Source organism: Dunckerocampus dactyliophorus, chromosome 2 (genome assembly GCF_027744805.1).
Source record: "Dunckerocampus dactyliophorus isolate RoL2022-P2 chromosome 2, RoL_Ddac_1.1, whole genome shotgun sequence".
Taxonomy (NCBI): domain Eukaryota; kingdom Metazoa; phylum Chordata; class Actinopteri; order Syngnathiformes; family Syngnathidae; genus Dunckerocampus; species Dunckerocampus dactyliophorus.
This window is the reverse complement of record NC_072820.1, coordinates 23,762,090-23,782,030: the sequence shown is the minus strand read 5'-3', so window position 1 is coordinate 23,782,030 and position 19,941 is coordinate 23,762,090. Positions and strand designations below refer to the sequence as shown.

The window sequence follows — 19,941 nt, the reverse complement described above, 5'->3', positions numbered from 1 at the left end:
AGGAGACAGAACATGAAGTTGTGCATTGCTCTATGTGCATCACATCAACACAAGTTTGATGATCATTTTGTGCATTAAGAGTGTTTAATCTTGAAGATTTCATTTATATTAGTTTTCCAATCCCCGCATGGCGCAGCAATAAAAACCTCTCACTGTGAGTGGGGATTCCCCCGAAAATTAGGCTGTATTTATTATAAATTATTTATGTCTTTATTTATAAATTGGTTTTTATTTATTTTTGTACTTCAGATACAGTTTTATCATGATCGTTAAACGCAAAATACACATTTTTGACCCGGAATTACAATACCATTTATTAACCAATTAATTATGTTGAGTATTTCAAGTTAGTAAGTGTGCAGGAATAGGGGGTTCATGGCTTCAGGTCAAATGTCTGAAGGGGTACGCGGCTGCAAAAAGTTTGGGAACCACTAGGAACGAAAAAGGAAAATAAAAAATCAAGACCACAACTTCAAAAAAAGAAGACAAAAAAAAGAAGACAATTCCAGATCTGGACATAATGTCAGGGGTCTTGAAAGTTACATGAAGCAACAACAAGATTTCATAGAGGAACAAAGAAGAAAATAAAAAATCAAGACAGTAACGTCACAGAGCAGATCACGCCACAACAAGATATCATAAAGCAGGGGTCTTCAATTAAAACTGAGTAAGGTCCGTTAATGCAATTTTTTTTCACACTGAAGGTCTGAACCTCATTTTGCCTGAAAGGGATAGATAGTTTATATTTTTGACATGAAGTTGTATGACATCCCCATCAACAGTGTAGTGCATCAACAGTGACGTACCGCCCACTTTTTTCCCAAGAGCCGAGTTCTGGTCGGATTTTGGTGATGAGGAACATAGTTCCAGTTAGTCGGTGAGGCCACTCAAAACATGTTGCGTTCAAAAAAAATTAAAAAATAAACTGTAATTTGGGGAAAATCACATATACAGTGGTGTGCAAAAGTGTTTCCTGATTTGAAAATGCAGTTTTTTTACACTTTTTATTATTAAGGGAGAAAAAAAAATACTTTACATGGCCCTGTGTGAAAAAGTGATTAAAACATGACTGTGATTAACTGAGATCTATCAGTCTAGAAAAGGTTATAAAGCCATTTCTAACACTTTTTCACACTACTGTAGTATTATGGGACTGAAGTCAAATATTATGGGAATACAGTCATAATATTATGAGGAGAAAATGTATAAGAAGAAACTTTAAATAGTTGAAAATAAAAAAAAAAAACAGCAGAAAAAAACAGCTGTAATTTGACAAGAATAAGGTCGGAATATTAAGAGAAAAAAAAGTATTCTAAAAACAGAAAAAAGTCTGAATTTTACAAGAATACATTTTTTATATGAGGAAAAATAATGTAATTTTAGTATCATAGAGTTGAAATATTAAAAAATATGTTATTTTAAAAAAAGTCATAATAGTATGAGAAACAAATGAAACAAAATAAAGCTGTAATTTGGGGAAAATTAGGTTGGGGAAACAAGTTAGAATATTATGGGAATAACGTCAAACTATTATGGGAATAAAATGATAGTATGAGGAGAAGAAAATTCACAAGAAGAAAATTTAAATATTTGGAAATTAAAAAAATAAACAGCAAAAATGAGGGGGAAAAAAGAGCAAAGAGCAAAGTTCATACTAATAATAGACATTTTCACCTATATCTCAAAGCTGAGATGCAGTTTTTTTCTTTAAATATATATCACTTCTTAGCATATCTACATGTGTTGCTTTATAAAATATCAAAGTTTTTAAGTATGTGGCTCTCGCTGGAAAATGTTTGGACACCCCTGTGTTAGCAACCTCAACATTTCATCCTCCTGCTCCTTAAAATATGCCTTTTTTGGGTTTTTTCCCCATTATTGTTATGTGTTTACTAAAAGTGCTCCATATTTTAAATTGTTACATATATTTCAATAATTATTGGTTAATGTGATATCTTGGTAAAACGCTAAATATTTCAACTTTTCTAATCCTCCTTCATAATGTTTCATTTAATGCATTGAAAATTTCCGGGGAGCCAATAAAAATTGAGCCGTACATGTTCCTATTTTGCGCTACCAATCATGTTCATCGACTAATAGGATGTTGTCCGGATCAACTGGTGAAAGTCGTAAACCATTGGCAGGCTGTGCAAAGTGTCTGTTTTGTTTCCCTGTTACCACGTAACCAATCTGGACTGCCATGAAAGCCGATCCCCTGACAAATGCCAAAGAACTAATAAATCACAATAAATAATGCACTGACTGGAACAGCTGGTGTTCAGAACAACAAGGTGCCTCTCCAGGTAGAGCCATCTGTATGGATGGGAGAGGAACATTAAATCACAGTCCACCTTTAAAACAGACAAATCTAGTTTATGTAACAGATGACACACACAAACAGGTATAAAACATCACTAGGTCAGATACGAAGAAGTTAATTTACCTCTTCATAATTCACCTACAATGTTCTGACCAGCATAACACAAAACAGCTTTCATCCTATTTTAGTCGTTAAAAACCTTTTACATGTGCCCTAACACCCCAGTACCGGAGGCAATGAGGCTCTGTCTCTACTGCTATATTACAGTTTTTCTCAATTGTTTACACGCATTTTCTGAAAGCATGTCTCCTATTCCCAGAACTCTACACACAAATCCAAAAACACACACACAATGGGCAAAACCCCTCAATTCTCTTGCAAAATGAAACGTCTTTTGAACTTTACATTCAAAACAAAGTTATCTCTTCTCAAAATGGTGTTTTGTGTTCAAATGACACACACAAACCATCATATGAAAAGACATTTACTGTATAAGAACCAGTTGAACACTGATGTGCTTAATGTAAAACACTATGAAGAATGGAAAACACATTTTTTTTGTTCAGTGTTACACTTACTACAGACAGTACATACATACTTTAAGTGTGTTATAGAAATATTGTTTTTATACTCAGAGATGTGGTGGAAACATTCTGTTTGCACTGGTGGAGAGAAGAAATAAACTGCTCAACGACAGATCTGCCTTTTTGGGTATTTATTCCGCAAGTGCCCCTTCAGAGGACAGGACAGGACAGGACAGGACAGAAGCACAGTTATACAAATGATCAGGACTTTATCAGGTGACGTATTCCGGGTTAATCAGAACCTGTTGACATGAAAACATCATTGGAGAAATTGTTTTTGGAGGGCTCAAGCCATGAGCAAATAAATCACAACAAAGCATAGTTTGTTCTGCCAGCAAATCAGTTTGACATTAATGCATATGAACAGAAATACTGTATTTGTTCAAATCAATTGACCTAATGCTAATATATAAGATTTACATCACATTTTCCCCCTTTGATCATATAAATGATCATAAAACCTAAAAGTAAATAAAACATGATTATATGACAGATTAATTATGATTAAGATAATTAAGATACAGCTTCACAAAAGACACCTTAGAAAATGCGTGCCAATAAAGTCAGTGCTTTTTATGTATTTAGTCAGAGCAAGCAGAATAAGAGGATTAACTAAATATTTCCAAAAAGTTCTGATCCTGGATGAAAGATTTTGGACATTCACACAAAAGTCACACATTTTTAGCTTTACACAGGGACAAACTGGATCAACATAATGATAAACATTGTCCACTTCAACAAAAATGTTAATTATTCCACCAACCATGTTAATTATTTTGTCAGTTATGTTAATTATTTGATCCACATCCCTCCCTGTGGTAGGAGACATTGTCACCACTACAACTGAACATGAAATATGTTCAGTTGTCCACGTCAAACAAAAGCCAATGAAGCCCACTGACTTTGTTCCCATAAGGGGAAAAGACAAACAATCTTCCAAACGACCTGATCCACCGCTCACATACAAAACATGTATGATTTTGGATGCGAGAGGTAGATCAGGTCATTTCTTGACCTGATGCTAAAATATAAGCAGGGGAAATATCGCCTAGCATGGCGAATCCAGCCATGAAAAGCATCGACTGCTATTTCGCCACATGCGTCTTTCATAGCTTGGAGCAAGGGTATGTGTGTATGTGGATTTCAGTCATACACTTTCCATCTCCAGGCAGAAAAAAAAATCCTCAGTAGGCTTGAGGAATGGAGAATATGGAGGGAGATAAAAACAACAACTAAAAAGCATGGGTGGCCGGTGAAACAGTTACAAACCAGAGCAGCCAGGTGGAAACTGACCTTGTCCCAAATTACAACATACCTGAGCTGCTCTGGGCAATCTATCTGATCTGGTGGAATGGATGTGTTGGGTGTCCAGGAATGTGATCAGATGGGCAGTGTTGTAGGGGTCAATGGTAGCATGGTGATGGATGACGCCGTGGTGGGTAATTGCTCCACACATTGGGATTCTCCCGCCGCACTGGCTAGGGACTTCAACAATGGCACGCTGGCCAATGATATTTGTTCCCCTCTGTCGTCTTTTTGTGAGGTTGAATCCAACCTCATCAATGAAGATGAACTGGTGCTCCACTGCAGCCCCCTGTAGTTCAAGGACTCTCCGAACCACACGTGACAATATCAGAAATAGACATGTAGACGTCACTATTGTGAAGCACAATCATTACAAATACAATAGTGAAATACTGTATGTGTAATTTATACAGTGGATATATATCAGGATATTATATCAGGATTTTAATGAAAGCAGAAGACAAATATTTTCAGCAAACAAAACAATATTTTCATATGTTAACAGTATATAAATACAGTAATCCCTTGCCAAAAAGTGCTTTGAATTTTGCGGGTTTGTGTTTTTTAAAAAATATATTAATTTATAAATCATGCAATGTCATTGTTGAGTGTCGTGCCTATTGTAAGTCTAAAAATATGCATGTTTAAGCAAATGTTATTCATTTTTTGCCTAAATTAATAATTTTAAGCATAAAAATGGCTAAATGAACTAAAATACAAGTATAAGGCAATCAGTAGAAGCATTCAAAGATGTTGTGATGATATGTAGTATTCTACACTGATCACCAGGTGTCAGTAATCTTACATTGATGAGACAATAGCTACCACAAGGAAGTACTCTACAGAACAGGAAGTAAAAAAAATGAACAATGCTGACATGTGTGAGTCTACATTATGTCTTATTTTCTTTTATTAGGTCTACTCTATTGGGTAGTAGGAGTATAAAGGAGGCTATAGGGGTGTTATTTCATGTTTAGAGGGCTCTAATAATGTTAGAGGTTGTAAACAGTTTTTTAATGCTCTAATTACTGAAATTTCTGATTTATAAATAAGAAATCTAAATTCACTTTTGGGTCAGGAACCATTTAAACTTGATAAACAAGTGATTACTGTACAACAATATAAGACAATGTAACAATATCAAAAAAACAACACCCTGTACATGCACACTCAAATATGTCATATATATATATTTGTCTTTTACAAGCCAGCTTATCAAGCCTAGCCTGTAAAAGGTTAAGGAGAGACAAACACCATGAACAAACTTGTAGTACAGCCATGTTTTGCTCGAATGTTGTGTCATGTTACACGTATCGTATCTCATGAATAGCTTCTAAGTGAGTCCTGTCAACGCTGATCCGCTTTTTGCTTTTTTTGCTTTCGAGTGGTCGGTTAGCCAGCCAGAGAATCTGACCTTGCCAAGGTCAAATAGTGGGATGGAGGTTTGGTTACTTACAGCAGTGTTTCCCAACCTTTTATGTCTTGTCTACTCCCAGAGCTATTTTGTCATACCATGAGTACCCCCTCACTCATACGTGTTGATAATTGTCCAAAAGTAGAACGTAATACAATTGTTATGATTTTGCCGCAGTGCCACAGGTTATACTTTAGTCTCCCTGTGGAAACTAGGTGTAGCGCACACGTTCCATTTTATTGTCTGGCTTAATATGAAATGACTAAGAATATTTACTTCATCATTCATTTTACGTCACCTTGGAAATTAAATGTTTCCACGTACGCCCTACAATTTGGGGTACGTGTACCCCTAGTGGTACACGTACTCATGGTTGGGAATCACTGTCTTACAGCATATCTCTGACATCGCCTCGTGATCACTGTGGATCGACTTACCGTGTCTGCTTTCTGCTGAACACCTTCCAAATTCTTACGCTCAATAAAGAATCGTGTTACTTCTCGTTTTTTAAAATGAAGCATAAAAAACTGAACTGTAAAACTGGACCTGTGTTACATTCACACTTTCCACCACTTGAATTTTTCATGCTGGTTTTGAAATGGAAATGTGAATATTTAGCAGTTTCCAAAGCAATCTTCTTCCACATCAAGTAAAACCAGCTTTCTAGTCTCTAACGTGTCCTTGATGATGCTGTTGTCTTGCTATTGGTCATGAAATTTTTTTGTATTACACCATTAGCTTCTCCTGTTTTGCTGTAAATAAAAACATGACATTCTTGTCGCAGAATTGCTCAACTTGTATAATTTTTTGCTTTGATTTCCAGACCATTGTCTGCACAGGGATGATGAAGTGGTACCCAGCGCCTGAAAGCATTTATTGCATCCAGTCATGTGAGGTAAGAATCAAACCAACTCATTTTGTGAAAATGTTAATATATTTGCACCTCCTAGATTTATGTTCCTGTACTTTTATCCACGCTTCCACATTCATTAAGACATGGAAAATAAGCTTTCACCACTGTTCGTTAGCCTTTGCCATGTTTTCAACTATTTCATGTCTTCATTCAACACACCATGCACACTCACACATTTAGAAGTCATCATTACGACCTGTAGCCTATTGTTTTTATTCCTACATGGCATGTGAAGGTCTACAGTCCATTTGTTAAGGTGTCTGTCATGATTGCACACCCTTCTCAGCTGATGAAACGCCCCTGATGCAAACTCCAGGCCAAAAGTCTACAAATGAAAAGAAAAATGTTTGAACCTGAAAAAGAAAGATCTCGAAATGGAAAAAGAAAAAAATGGAACTGTAGAAAATTACATTTGAATCTGAAAAAGCGGATTTTCAAATATCAAAATATATGAAAGTGAAAAATGAAAATAAATAATTGTATTTAATTTGGGAAAAAAAAAATTGTGCACTTATTTTTATTTGAAATATGCTGAAAACTAATCTGTACTTTTAGGCCACTTTTGCTTATTCTCTCACATTCACAATTCCTTATTTTCCACCCATAGACAAATGTCTGGTTTTCATGTTTTCTCCTCTAAAGCCTAGGTCACAATCGGTCGTACGGCTCCTACGGCTGGTCTACGTGCAAAAAAAACGCAAGAAACACTCGGAGGGAGTGCTTGTGATGTGCTGATTTTTGAGCTGTAGACTAGCCGCAGACTGGCTGCAGAGGTTCTTTGTCATGTCAAACGTTTTTTTTTTTTCCGTTTTTTTCACATTGCAAGACAAACTTACGCACTTTGGACGTCTTTGTGGGTCGTCCATACGGCCAACGTATGTCTTTCGTACATTTTTCTGGTCTCAGGTTGGGCAAACTATAAATTTCTTTATACGCCGCACTTGCGGACCCCTGTGTGTGTTGTGTGCCACACGTGCACCCCACACACATAATACTGCAGAAACACACGTTTAGATATTTTGTACATCCTCCATGCATGCCGAGCTCTTACTCCTTCATGGTCACCACAACAATGTTCTCCAGGAACAAAAAAAAAATCCAGACATTTGGGGAACGGCAAATTCGTACGTCTGGTTGTGACCTAGGCTTTAATGCAATCTACACAGGCACCACCTATCCTACCCAATCTGAAGCTGGACATAGACATTCAGTGTTATTTATTGATTTAATAAGTAATGTAATGGAACACACCTGGGCAACCAAACACATCTGTCAGTCACATGTTACAATACTTTTGCTCACATGAGAAATGAGGTGGTGTCAAACAAAAAGTGCAATCTGAGTTGTCCAGATGTAAATACCTGGAAATAACAGCTGAACCATTGCTCTCTGGTCTCATATTCATCTCTTGATGTCAAACCCAAATGTTTTCAGACTATAACAAAAATGAAAGAATTGACCTCACGGTTCCAATACCTCTGGTGGGCACTTTATCAAGAACACATCTACAAATAGATAATTTTTTTGGTTGTTGATCTTTTACTTTGTGTCAGACACTGAAATCTGTGGTGACCACTTTTCTAATCCAACCTGTTATTTATGTCCATCTCAAATCCCCAGCTTTCATTTAGCTTTCATTTCTTTGCTTGAGAGAATCCTGGAACTACCACTGGAACACAAACTGTTGATCAAACATGTTCTTACGTGCCAGCAAACTTTTTCCTTCCATCTTGCTGTGAATGTTGCAATTGCCTAAAACTTGCTCTTCCATAACAACACAAATTACAACAGACAAACAAATAAGAAATTATAACCGTGTGTGTTTCTTATCCTCCATGCCAGAGCTTATCCAGACACCATAACCCTCTCTGACTTACTTCCTTTTATTTAAAACTGTAAATCATTGTTAATTAGTGTAAATGTCATCCAAGGCATAGGCCACTGTGCAATTCGACAAAAGGTCTTTATAAATTGCCACTTTGCTGCCAGAATATCTGCAGGCTTTTTTTTCCTACAGTTGTGATTAATGGGCTAGTCCACTGAAGAAAAACAGTATCATTAAAAGTTAATGTTGGTTCAGAGATTTCATGAACATATAAAAAAAAAACACACACAGGGCACAGTACTGTGGATCCCCACATATTCACAAAGCATTTCTTTTTTATCATTTTATACCTCAGCTTGCCTGATTGCTTTATATTCAATGAATCAGATTATTATTTACTCTTTTACTCACACAAACAACCATAAGCCAACAGGATCTTATCAACCCAAACGCTCAACCCTCCAACCAAAAATAACACAAAACATGTGGAACACACAATGTAATTACCACAAAAACTATGCGGTTATCGACCGCTTACACGCCCATATACAAGCAAAACAATATGTTATACTAATTTATAACCCACAAGGCATGCAAGCAAGTTACCCAGCATGCCTTGTGGGTTTCATGAGTGGGGGTTACGCGTAAGGGTGTCAATGTCAAGCTAGTTCTTTGCAAATAAAAAAGTGCTTCTTTAGGTAAATTAGTGTTATGTACAGTAGAGCCTGGTCATAGCAGCATAGCCCAGGCTTGATTAAAATAGACATTTGTATGAGTGTCTCAATTACTCACAGATTTTTGCTATTTGCAGGTAGGCTAGGAACGGACTACTTAATATACATATACGTATACTACTAGTGTACATGCCAGCTTACTGGATTTAGAGCTATGTACGCACAAACTGGTTGAGTGAACAATCTATTCAGAGCCTGTGAATGTCAGAATGACAGCCTGCAAGGATCACAGAGAGTGGCCTGGTCTGATCACGTTACTAGCTTACGTTACATTACACTTTTTTGAGAAGACGCTGTTCCTGAAAAATAATACACATTTCCCAAAACACTGCATCCTTATTTTCTTCATTAGGACACACTTTGCGAAGCATTGCACACTTGTGTCAAAAGCGCTTTGTCAAAATTTGAACTTTGTTTCCAAAACGACCACACAGTAGTACAGTACAAGTAGGACACTCTTCTCTCATTGTTTTTTGACATATTATTGTTACAGTAAAGAGTAATTTCATATACCGGTACTTGCTTGCACAGATTCAAATTGCTGTCACTCTGAGAGAGTTCCTACCAAAGGGAACTCTGTAGACTTGCTTCGTGCTGATCCTGTTTTTCTTCAGCACACGAACAATGGTGGTGAGGCTTACATTGTTGAGTCCTCTGAAATTGTTGTCGTCTTGGATTATCCGTTGCTGGATTTCATACAGTTTTATTGCATTGTTTTGCACCACCATTTGGACAATGAAGGCCTCTTGGTGTTGGTTAAATAAAGGCGGTCTTCCTGCCACAACATGCGGCCTTACAACTCTACAAAAAATGCTAAAAGTACATTAAACCTACTATTCTGTAAAGTATTTGTATAATGGAGTTGCTCATACCTGTTGTCCTCTTTAAATCATCAAATAATTGATCCCACTGTGTATCTGCTCAGGTTGGTCACTCTTTGTCCTGCTTGTCTCATGAATTCGGCCCATTATCCATGACAGTGGCATGAATTTCATCTGGAATTCTGTTTCTTTGCATCGATTTTTCTCTCAGTCTAGGTCTTGGCCTTGGTCTTTGTCCGGGTCCTGGCCCTGGACCAGGAGCATTGGCAGGCCCATGTTCTTGAACAGGTGCATGGGCAGGTCCAGGTTCTGGCTTGTCCACATCCACGTCCACATCCACTTCCACTTCAACTTCCATCCATCCATCTTCTATGCCGCTTATCCTCACTAGGTTCACTATGTACTGGCTTGGTTTTACATGGTACTGAATAGCATGAAAAATATTCTTGAATTTGGAGTGTAAAATTCAATATTACTATTTTTTATGAATGCAGCACTGTTGGAGATGAAATTCTCCACAACCTACTAAAGGTCAAAGGACCACTTTGGAAAATTAATTAAGCCAATTTCACTTCCCCCTTACGTGTTTGTTAATCTCCAGTTATAAGAAGGAAAGAAGACTCACACACCAAATTAGATTTACAGAATGTACTGAAAAATAAGTCAGACAGAATAACTGAAAAATAAGTCAGACAGAATATCTTCCGCAGTCTACGAAGCCTTGGACCCAGTCTCATGCACCGGTTCCCTGCTCCTCCAGCTGATGAGAGAGAGTCACGATTGATAGTCCCATCTGTCGTTTTATACTTGTTTTGCTCAGACCATTGGCGGCAGTCTCTCCATCGTTAACTTTCTCCTGGATTCCTTGACGAGGAAGGGTGGCGCCAACCGGTGATACTGCGGAGTTGTTTTGCCTACATTCTGCACCATATCTGTTTGCTGACTCTTGCTGGTGCAAGATGTTTGTACACTATGTGTGAGCACCCCACTATTTCTGTTTAACCTTTAACACAAACAGTTGGCATCTACTCAGCTAATAATTTAATAAAGCATTATTTCTATAAACTACTTGAAATCATTCACTAAGTTATTAGACTAATTGATTAAACAGTTATAGCTATACTGTACTTATTTTAAGGCACTCAACAATAATTCAATCAATAGACATCAATGTGAACAGTTATTCTAAAATCTACTTGTAATAATTATTTACCCACTCAGGAAATTAATTTTTGCCTACACACTAATCTAAAAATGGTTTTATTGGATGAAACGATAGCAACTCTTTTGAGGACAAAAATGTACTTATTCTGGACAGAGAAGACAGATGGTTCGAAAGGGGAGTGAGGGAAGCCATCTATGTCAGGGTTGAGAAACGATCTCTGAACCATCGCTCCCCCACATACTGTATAATGCTGTCCTTTCCTAAAAGATTCAATCATTTAGCCCAGGGGTGTTCAAACTTTTTCCACCAATTGTAATGGTAATGGCAATGGTTAAATTTATTTGAACATGCGTCCAAATTACAATGGAATACATCACATAGTACAATTTGCATTTTCACATATCCAAAAGGAGTAGGAAGAAGTAAAGCTAATTTAATCCTACCCCCCCATCCGTATCACATCAATTCCAATACATTGATTCACTTCCTGTATTTCATATGTGGTATTTAACAGTTCATACATAGGAAAATGATAAGGCAATGTAATGTGATAATCATATATAATCAGAATAATAATCAATAAATAATAATCAATATAAATAGACATAATCTTTCTTACACACTCCCAAAATTGTTGTCATCTTATTTTTAAATGTCTTCTATGTTTTTTTCTGCTTCGTTAGTTAGTTGAATGATTGAATGTACTGTATTTTTCTTCTTACAGACAATTTTTAGTCCTTTTGTCATTCATGGCTGATTATGTTTCTTTTGCTTATTGGACATTTCTCTCAAGGGACAGTTCTTATCATAGAGCTTCATATAGGTATTTAGAATGTTTTGTATGCCTCATCCACAACATTTGCACTGTACACACTCTCCCAGCTTTGTTCTTCTCGATCTTTCTTGAAAGCATTGACGCTGTCCTCTGTACGTAGTCTTTGGAAAGTCTTATTGTCCTCCATCTTTTTTGTTGTTGTTGTAATATTTGTTGTAAATAGTAAACACTGGAATATAGTCACTGATGTTGTTGATTAGCAGACCACTAAGTCATTAGTGAATATATTATCAATAAGGGTGGCACAGTGGTTTGTTATTCTGCTTGGTCTAGTGATTTTAGGTTATAGACTCAAACAATACATTGTGTCTATGAAGTCATCTATTACCTTGTCCACATACAAAGATTATTTTTTGACTGATGTCTGTGAAGGTTGCTTGATATTTTGTAGTGTAGATATACTAAGAAGTTATATATAGGCCTATATAAAAAAAAACTGCATCTCAGCTTTGTGATATACTGTAATGTGCACAAACTGCAGCAACCTTTACGTCCGTAGACACACAGCAATGCGTGTGATGTCATGCTTTTACACATGCATGTCACTTCCCGGATGCTTTGCGTTCACATTGCGGTTGAGCGGATGCAGGCGCGACTTGCTGCCGCTGTTCACCTGCAACTTTTGTTTTTATGGTTTTTATGGCACTGTTGTTCTGTCTAACTGACCTCTCGTGGGAGTTATCTTATCCACTAGTTTATTAATGATTGCTATCATTCTTGTGCTTGTGTGGACAAGCCCGATCTTCATCTGGTCTACACGAGCCTGGCTTGTCCTGCAACTGTCACACCATCCTTGTCTGGTTTACTTCATTACTCCTCTGCTGCACTCCTTCTGCTCCGCCATCTGCTGGAGATATACCGTATCCATCATGGGTGTCATCTGAATTTTCTTCACGACACCTCCAAAGCAATCATTTTGGTCCACCGCTCGTCGCCCTTTTTTTCCCCAAAAATGACAACTTTATTGTCTTGTTTTTATTTAATAATATTATGATTAAAAAAAAATAATATTTTAACTTCATGCTCCTAAAATGACATTGTTTTTCCTCATATTACAACTTTTTTTCTTAATATTTTGCCTTTACTTTTGTAAAATTCTTGCAGATTTTTCTAGTTTTGCTTTTTTTGGTTTTCTTTTTAAATTATATTTTTAGAATGAAAAAAAAAACAGCCATGGGCTGCACTTTTGACATGTTTATATATAAATTAATTTTACCAGATTAACTTGTACAATGGTAACAAATAGCAGTATTTCTTCTTTGTGACTTGTGTGCAGCCTTTTGGTGGGGATGGCTGGTGCGACACCATCAACAACCGGGCCTACTGCCAGTATGACGGAGGTGATTGCTGCCCATCTACTATATCCTCCAAAAAGGTAAACATTTCGATGTATACTAAACATAACAGCTATCATATTGCAACAAAAAATGGTACTCCAATTCACCTTTGCTCTGTAACATGAATACAAATATACAGTACTTTCTAGTAATATTCTCCAAAGCGCACCTTATTAATCGGTGACATGGCTTGCATCTTGTAATTAAGGTGGATTTTGTTGACTGGATGGAGAGCCAGATTCTTCCTGTTTATAGTCGGAGAATTGTATCTCTGGCATCAGTGCTGTGCTTCCATGCAGGAGACTTCCTGAAAGCAAACACAGATCGCCTCTATTTCCCCCTCTCTCCTGTTAAAAACATAGTCTATTTCGTCTCGCTGCACTTCTGCCCTCCGGCTTTGCAGCTCGAATAGCAAATAAGCAGCTTTTCACCACCTCAGAGTTTTCTCACCTCTGTCACTGCAGGAAGTCAAAGTTTTACCGTTTTATTAGCAGTAATTGACAAACCAAAAGGGTGTTGACTGTTTGTTTGGATGTGTTTGTGGCTGCAGTGTCGTGTTTGGACTTTTTGTTTGTTGTTTTTCCGTTTGCCATCATTTTGTTAGGTCTGTTTCCTGATTGGACTGAATGCATTACCATAGCTTTGCTTAGAGGGAGCTGGGGAGAACACCTGTCTATGATTTGGAATTAGGGTTCTATTCAGATCAGATGGGGCTTCTGCTAGTTGTTGGATTAGTAGTTTTCCTTGGACTATGCTTAACTGTGTGTTTAATGCATTCCACAGCATCGCTGCTGTTTTCCTGTCTCCTTTCTTTCATGTTCCTGTTTTCCACCTTCCGTGGTGAGTTTTAGGTTTGATTTAGGTGTACCTCCGAGCCTTTTTTGTCGCCTTTTAGTGTGTCATTCCGCTCCGTGTGAGCTGATGTTTTATTTATAAAAGTTAATTAAACCAACCTGTCACCATGTACTGGTATCCTGGTAGAGGTGTCCAACCGTTCTCCAGCGAGGGCCACATACTGAAAAATGAAAGGATGCAAGGGCCGCATTGATATTTTGTAATGTGCCAAGAAGTTACATCTAGTTCAAGAAAAAACCCTATCTCAGCTTTGTGATATAGGTGAAAAACCTTTTTACTAGTATGAAGTTCTTTCTTTGCAACTTTTTTTTTAATTTTCCAAATATTTAAACTTTCTTCTTAAATAATCTTTGTAAAGTTTCTTCTTGTAATATTATGACTTTATTCCCATAATATTAAAGTTTTTTTCCCCAACCTAATTTTCCAAAAATGACAACTTTATTTTGTTTTGTTTCTCATGTTACGACTTTTAAGAAATTTTAATATAGTTTATTCTCGTAAAACATTTGTTTTCTTGTTAAAATACGTCGTTTTCAACTACATTTTTTTCTTCTAATGTTGACTTTATTCTAGCAACATTATGACTATTTCTGCAACCTAATTTTCCTTAAAAAATTACAACTTTGTTGTTTTGTTTGCTTCTCATACGACTTTCAAACTTTTTACAACTTAAAAAAAAATAGCATTTTTGTTTCATATATCAACTTTATGCTACTAAAATGACATTATTTTTCTTCATAATATTACGACCTTATTTTTTTAAAATTACGTTTTCTTGTTAAATTACAATTTTAAAAAAATTGTTTACACTCTTTAGACACATTGCTCAACTGTAATGCACAGTCTACGGGATCACCGATGGGACACGAGACGGCCGCCGCTTTAAACATAGCATGCTACCAAGCTAACTAGTAAGCCTCCAATTTATTTATTCTAAACTTAATGTTTCAAAAGGAAAGGGGGAAGAAGGACAAAGTTGAAGCCAAAAATGTACCACCGTGTCTGACTTCAAGCAGTGTTAAGGTAATCTAATCTAATGTCATGTCTCGCCAATGTAACATTACTGACGCCTAGTGTAGGAAAAAATGTATTTACTGAGTGGGTAAATATTGTAATTATTACAAGTAGATTTTAGAATAACTGTTTGCATTGATGTTTGTTGATTGAATTATTATTGAGTGCCTTTTTCTGTTTAATCAATGAATCTAGTAACTTAGTGAATTATTACAAGTAGTTTATATAAATAATGCTGTATTAAATAATTAGCTGAGTAGATGAACATCTGTTTAAGTGTGTCAAAGGTTAAACAGAAATGCTGTTTGCCACAGCTTGCACCAGCCAGGGTCAGCATCCAGATATGGTCCAGAATGTAGTCAAAACAGATAGACATTGGCTTAAGCCCTGAAGTAGGCGGAAGAAAAGAATGTTTTGTTTATGTCAACAACTACAGTAAGTGTTATCGGGTCAGCGAAGGAGCCGGCTATCATCTGCTGGCGTCACAAGCTTCGTCTAGGAATTCAGGAGAAAGTTATCTTTGGAGAGATTGGCGCCAATGGTTTGAGCAAAACAAGTATAAAAATGACAGATGGGACAATCGAGGGGAACTCATCAGCTGGAGGAGCAGGGAACCAGTGTATGAAACGGGGTCCGAGGCTCATCTGAGAAACCATAGAGTCAAGGGGCGATCTGGCTGGTTGGACCTCACTAATACCTACGGGTCCATTCTCCTACATGTTCCAAGCATCCGGACACTCCTGGCACCCCCCCCTTTCTGCACTGATGTGTCGATGTAGTCATTCTGAAGGAGAAACTCTGTAAGGCGTGGAGACAAAATGAAGATCTTGCCTTCTAGGCTTAGCTGCAAGATGGTACGAAACGCATATACTTTTTTTTTTCTTTACTTTATTTTGCAACATCATTTCAAAATTACAATTGTATTCATTGTTTTGTTTTTCATAATATTACGACTTTTTTAATTTCAAGTTTATGCCACTAAAATTTTATTTTTTGTCATATTAAGTTAATATCTTAAAATTACAAATTTTTATCTTAATATTTTGACTTTATTCTTGTAAAATTACTGCTGTTTTTTTTAGTTTGCTTGTTAAATTATATATTTTACAATGTGCCGCGGGCCAATAAAAACAGAATGCAATGAGCAGTGAAGGCCAACCAGTGTCTACCACCCACTCCTCTTCTCGCTCCTTTCCTTACCTTCTTACATCCTTCCTCCCTCCTCTCTTGGGTTTCCTCTCACTGCTTCCCAAATGTTGAGATGTCTTGCAAGAGGCTGCTTCGCAGGGCACCAGAGTTTGTTTTACAATCTGTGGTGATTGCCCACTTTCATGTTTGGCCCCACTATTTTGTTTTGCTTAATGTGGGGTGGCAGTGGCTCAGGACGTAGAAACTAGAAGGTTGGCGGTTTGATCCTCACTACCTTCCACCCAGTCACTGTTGTTGTCTGATGGTGGTCTGAGAGGCGTGAATTGGCCGCCATGTTTCCGCCAAGCTACACCAGGGCAGCTGTGTCTACAGATGTAGATTACCACCACCAATGTGTGACTGAGGAGTGAAAGAATAATGTGTTCACATCGTTGTGAAGTGCTTTGAGGGCCTTGAAAAGCGCTATATAACATCTAATCCATCATTAGTTATTATTAACGTGTTCATCCGATCACCTCCACCCAGATCCTTTCTGAAACCCTCAAGGTTTCTTGCTGCTGAACCATTTGACACCGTGTGCTTTATTGGCCCTCTCGCTCTGAAACTAAGAGGATATACATCAAGACTTCAAAGGTGACACTAAACGCTACTTTTTAGCAAATCACAGGTAGGAGACGCAGGCACATGATCCATATACACCAGTGAGGGTTCAAAAAATGCATGACTACATCAGCACAAATGTGTATAATACTGTATTTTTTCATATATTCTGTGTGTAAAGTTCACAGAAATGCTATATGACATGTCAGGTTGAGTAACAACATTTTTCTGTCACTTTAGGAAAATACATTAATGATAATAAACAGTGATGTGCGGTCAGGATGATGAAAAATAAACAAACAAATTATGATAACATAAAATATTAATATTTGTCCACTGAAATGTGTTCTAAATGTATTTGCTTTATGATTCCAATCGTTTAACATTTTCTGAAGTAAAAATTGCTGAATTTTGTACATGTCCTGATCAAACACAGCCACGAGTGTCTCCTCTCAGCTTAGTACTCACTGAGTGCACTGAGTTGGATCATGGCGCCTGCCAGTTTGTGTTTGTCAGCATGTGGCCAGTAATATAATGTTGCAAACTATTATTATACACCATGACTTTCTACAGCATGTGTAATGTTTTTAATGTAAGTGTGACATCACTATTCTAGCTAAAATACACAGAACTGTGTCATACTTGTCATAAGGGAGGTGCTGCAGTACTTGCCTCATCCTGAAGGGGCGGGGCCGTGCCGTCTCGCGACCGTCCTGCCATAGAGATGAAAAGCCAGTGGGTTTTTTATTTTTTATTTTTTGACAGCAGCAGCACTAGCTGTTTAGCAGCAAGTCAAATGCATTACAGATATTTTTATACTCTGCTGAATGAATGAATGTATGTGACTGCCAACATGGAGGTTTATATATCCAAGCTCACCAGAAGGTTGCCAGACTTTTACAACAAAGTATCAGAACTTTTCCTGGAAAAGGATAGAGTGCACAGGGTTTCCCCTAGGATTTTTTTGAAGCTGTGGTGGTAGGCTACGTGGGAGGCGGACTGCTGCCGCTGTGTCGTGCCGCTGCTGCATCGCTGTGGCAGGATTTTTTTTTAAATATTTAAATTTACTGTTGATAATAATGTCAACAATAGGGTCATTTTCACAGGCTTGAACAACAAATGCATTAATTAACTTTAAATGCCTTTCTCTCTCTCTCTCTCTCTTATCTGTCAAGTGCAGACAGGTCATTCCGGTGCATGTTTTTCAAAATAAAGTGTAGTGAAACGTTTTTATGATATTTGATAGATATTTTATTTCAAATTAATTGTGGTCAATATGTAAATAATAGGTTATACATGTATCTATATAGCACAGGTGTGCTCACACTTTTTCAGCCTGTGGGCTACTAATATAAACACAGATAGTATATAGTATCTATCTATCTATCTATCCATCTATCCATCTATCTATCTATCTATCTATATATATATCTATATATATATATATATATAGACCGCAAAATTTGAAGGGCAAAGTGGCGAGAGATTATTTTATACCAAAAATGTAATGTTGTGTTGTGTTGTCATTTTCAGAAGCCAAAGTGAAAGTTATGCTTCTTCCTGGACAGGTTATTCAATTTGGGGCTGACTGCAATCAAGATGAGTGCACGTGTCTTGATCTGGATGCTGAGGAGAACAGGAACAAAGTCAAGCACCCGGTGGTGGGAGGATAAGATAAGATCAACTTTAAAAAAAGAACTCAAGTTTTGTAAAATAAGGACAAGTAATATGCAGAAGTAATATAAACAAACAAAAACCTCAGATTATGAGTTCAATGTGTTTAAATTTGAGGACATTCTTATGGAAAAAGGTGACAGTGGTTAAGCACGTGGGAATACATATGTGGGAACACTGTATGTACGTGATTTGTTAAATACGTTTTTAACTCCTCAATAACATTCTCAAAAGTGATGTGCGGTGCAGCAATACTTTCATACTATACTATACTACTAAGACATACTTTCAAATACCATACAAATGTTGTAAGCTACCATACAGACATAATATGTTAACTCAAGGGTGTCCAAAGTGCAGCCTGGGGGCTATTTGCGGCCCGCGGCTGTTTTTTATTTGCCTGCTGCACATTCTAAAAATAGCCAATCATGAGCTATAAGGGAACTCAGAACAAGCTTGTCAATCCATCGTGAATCAATATAACAATCTGACTCACAGTGTCATCTTACCAAGAACAGTAAACTCATCACACAGCAACTTAACACTCAAAAGGTATACCTAAGAAATATACAAGACAAGTACCAATATGAGTTTAAAATGGAAAAAACCCCAACTGTTTTAACTTCTTCCCCATAATACATTTCACCAGCAGAACAGTTCATTGGCCAATGGCTGCCATTGGCTAATGACCTCCTGCGATTTCCGATTGGTTGACGAGCTCGTTGTGAGTTTTTTCACAAGAGCTGCCTGATCCTTGCGGACTCGGGCGCGCCACATGTGCGGCCTATAGTCCAGTGCAGCTTATACTGTATATGTACAAATCTGTTTTTCACTCTAAATGTAGTGGGTGCGGCTTAAACACCCGTGCGTCTAATACACCAGAAATGACGGTATATAACTTCTGTGTTGCTTACAAAATATCAAAGTGGCCCTTGCATCCTTTCATTTTTCCGTATGTGGCCCTCGGTGGAAGACGCTTGGACACCCCCGTTTTAACTTGTTGATTTCTTTACTATTTATCAGGTTTTGGTTTTAGCTGAGTCGAGCAATTATTTGATGAGCTCATTAGCTATAGACATGTAAATGTCTCGTTCAAACTAGTAGCTGTTCAGACCTAACACTTCTAACTAGTCATGTAATGTAGTATTCACAATAAACAACATATTATTGTCATATTCACAATCACTGGCTCATTATTTGTCAAGACTAATGACACTGTGCAAATGTGTATCGCATTAACAAATATGAATAAAGGCTCTAAAATATTCTGGGTTCTCTTCTTAGACTTTTGAAGTTGGAAAAATGTGGCAATCTTTGCCGTTTAAAATAAGGTACCAGTACAAACATAGCAAATCTTGTATAAATGTTGATATTATATATTATGATTACACCTTTT

At 37.2% G+C, this 19,941-nt stretch overlaps 1 protein-coding gene across 4 annotated transcripts in view; it reads left to right on the top strand.

The window, feature by feature from the left end:
• Window positions 1–19,804, top strand: part of pappa2 (pappalysin 2) — a 79,414-nt gene extending 59,610 nt beyond the window's left edge. For 3 of the 4 annotated variants that reach the window (XM_054769084.1, XM_054769086.1, XM_054769083.1), the window contains exons 25-27: window positions 6,447–6,518; window positions 13,193–13,291; window positions 18,440–19,804. In XM_054769084.1, coding sequence (XP_054625059.1) covers window positions 6,447–6,518; window positions 13,193–13,291; window positions 18,440–18,544 — 276 coding nt within the window. In that variant the 3' untranslated portion in view covers window positions 18,545–19,804. Of the gene's footprint in view, window positions 1–6,446; window positions 6,519–6,822; window positions 6,927–13,192; window positions 13,292–18,439 lie in introns of those variants that run through there. The other variant, XM_054769087.1, reaches the window with a different exon arrangement.
• The last annotated feature ends 137 nt before the right edge of the window (window positions 19,805–19,941 follow it).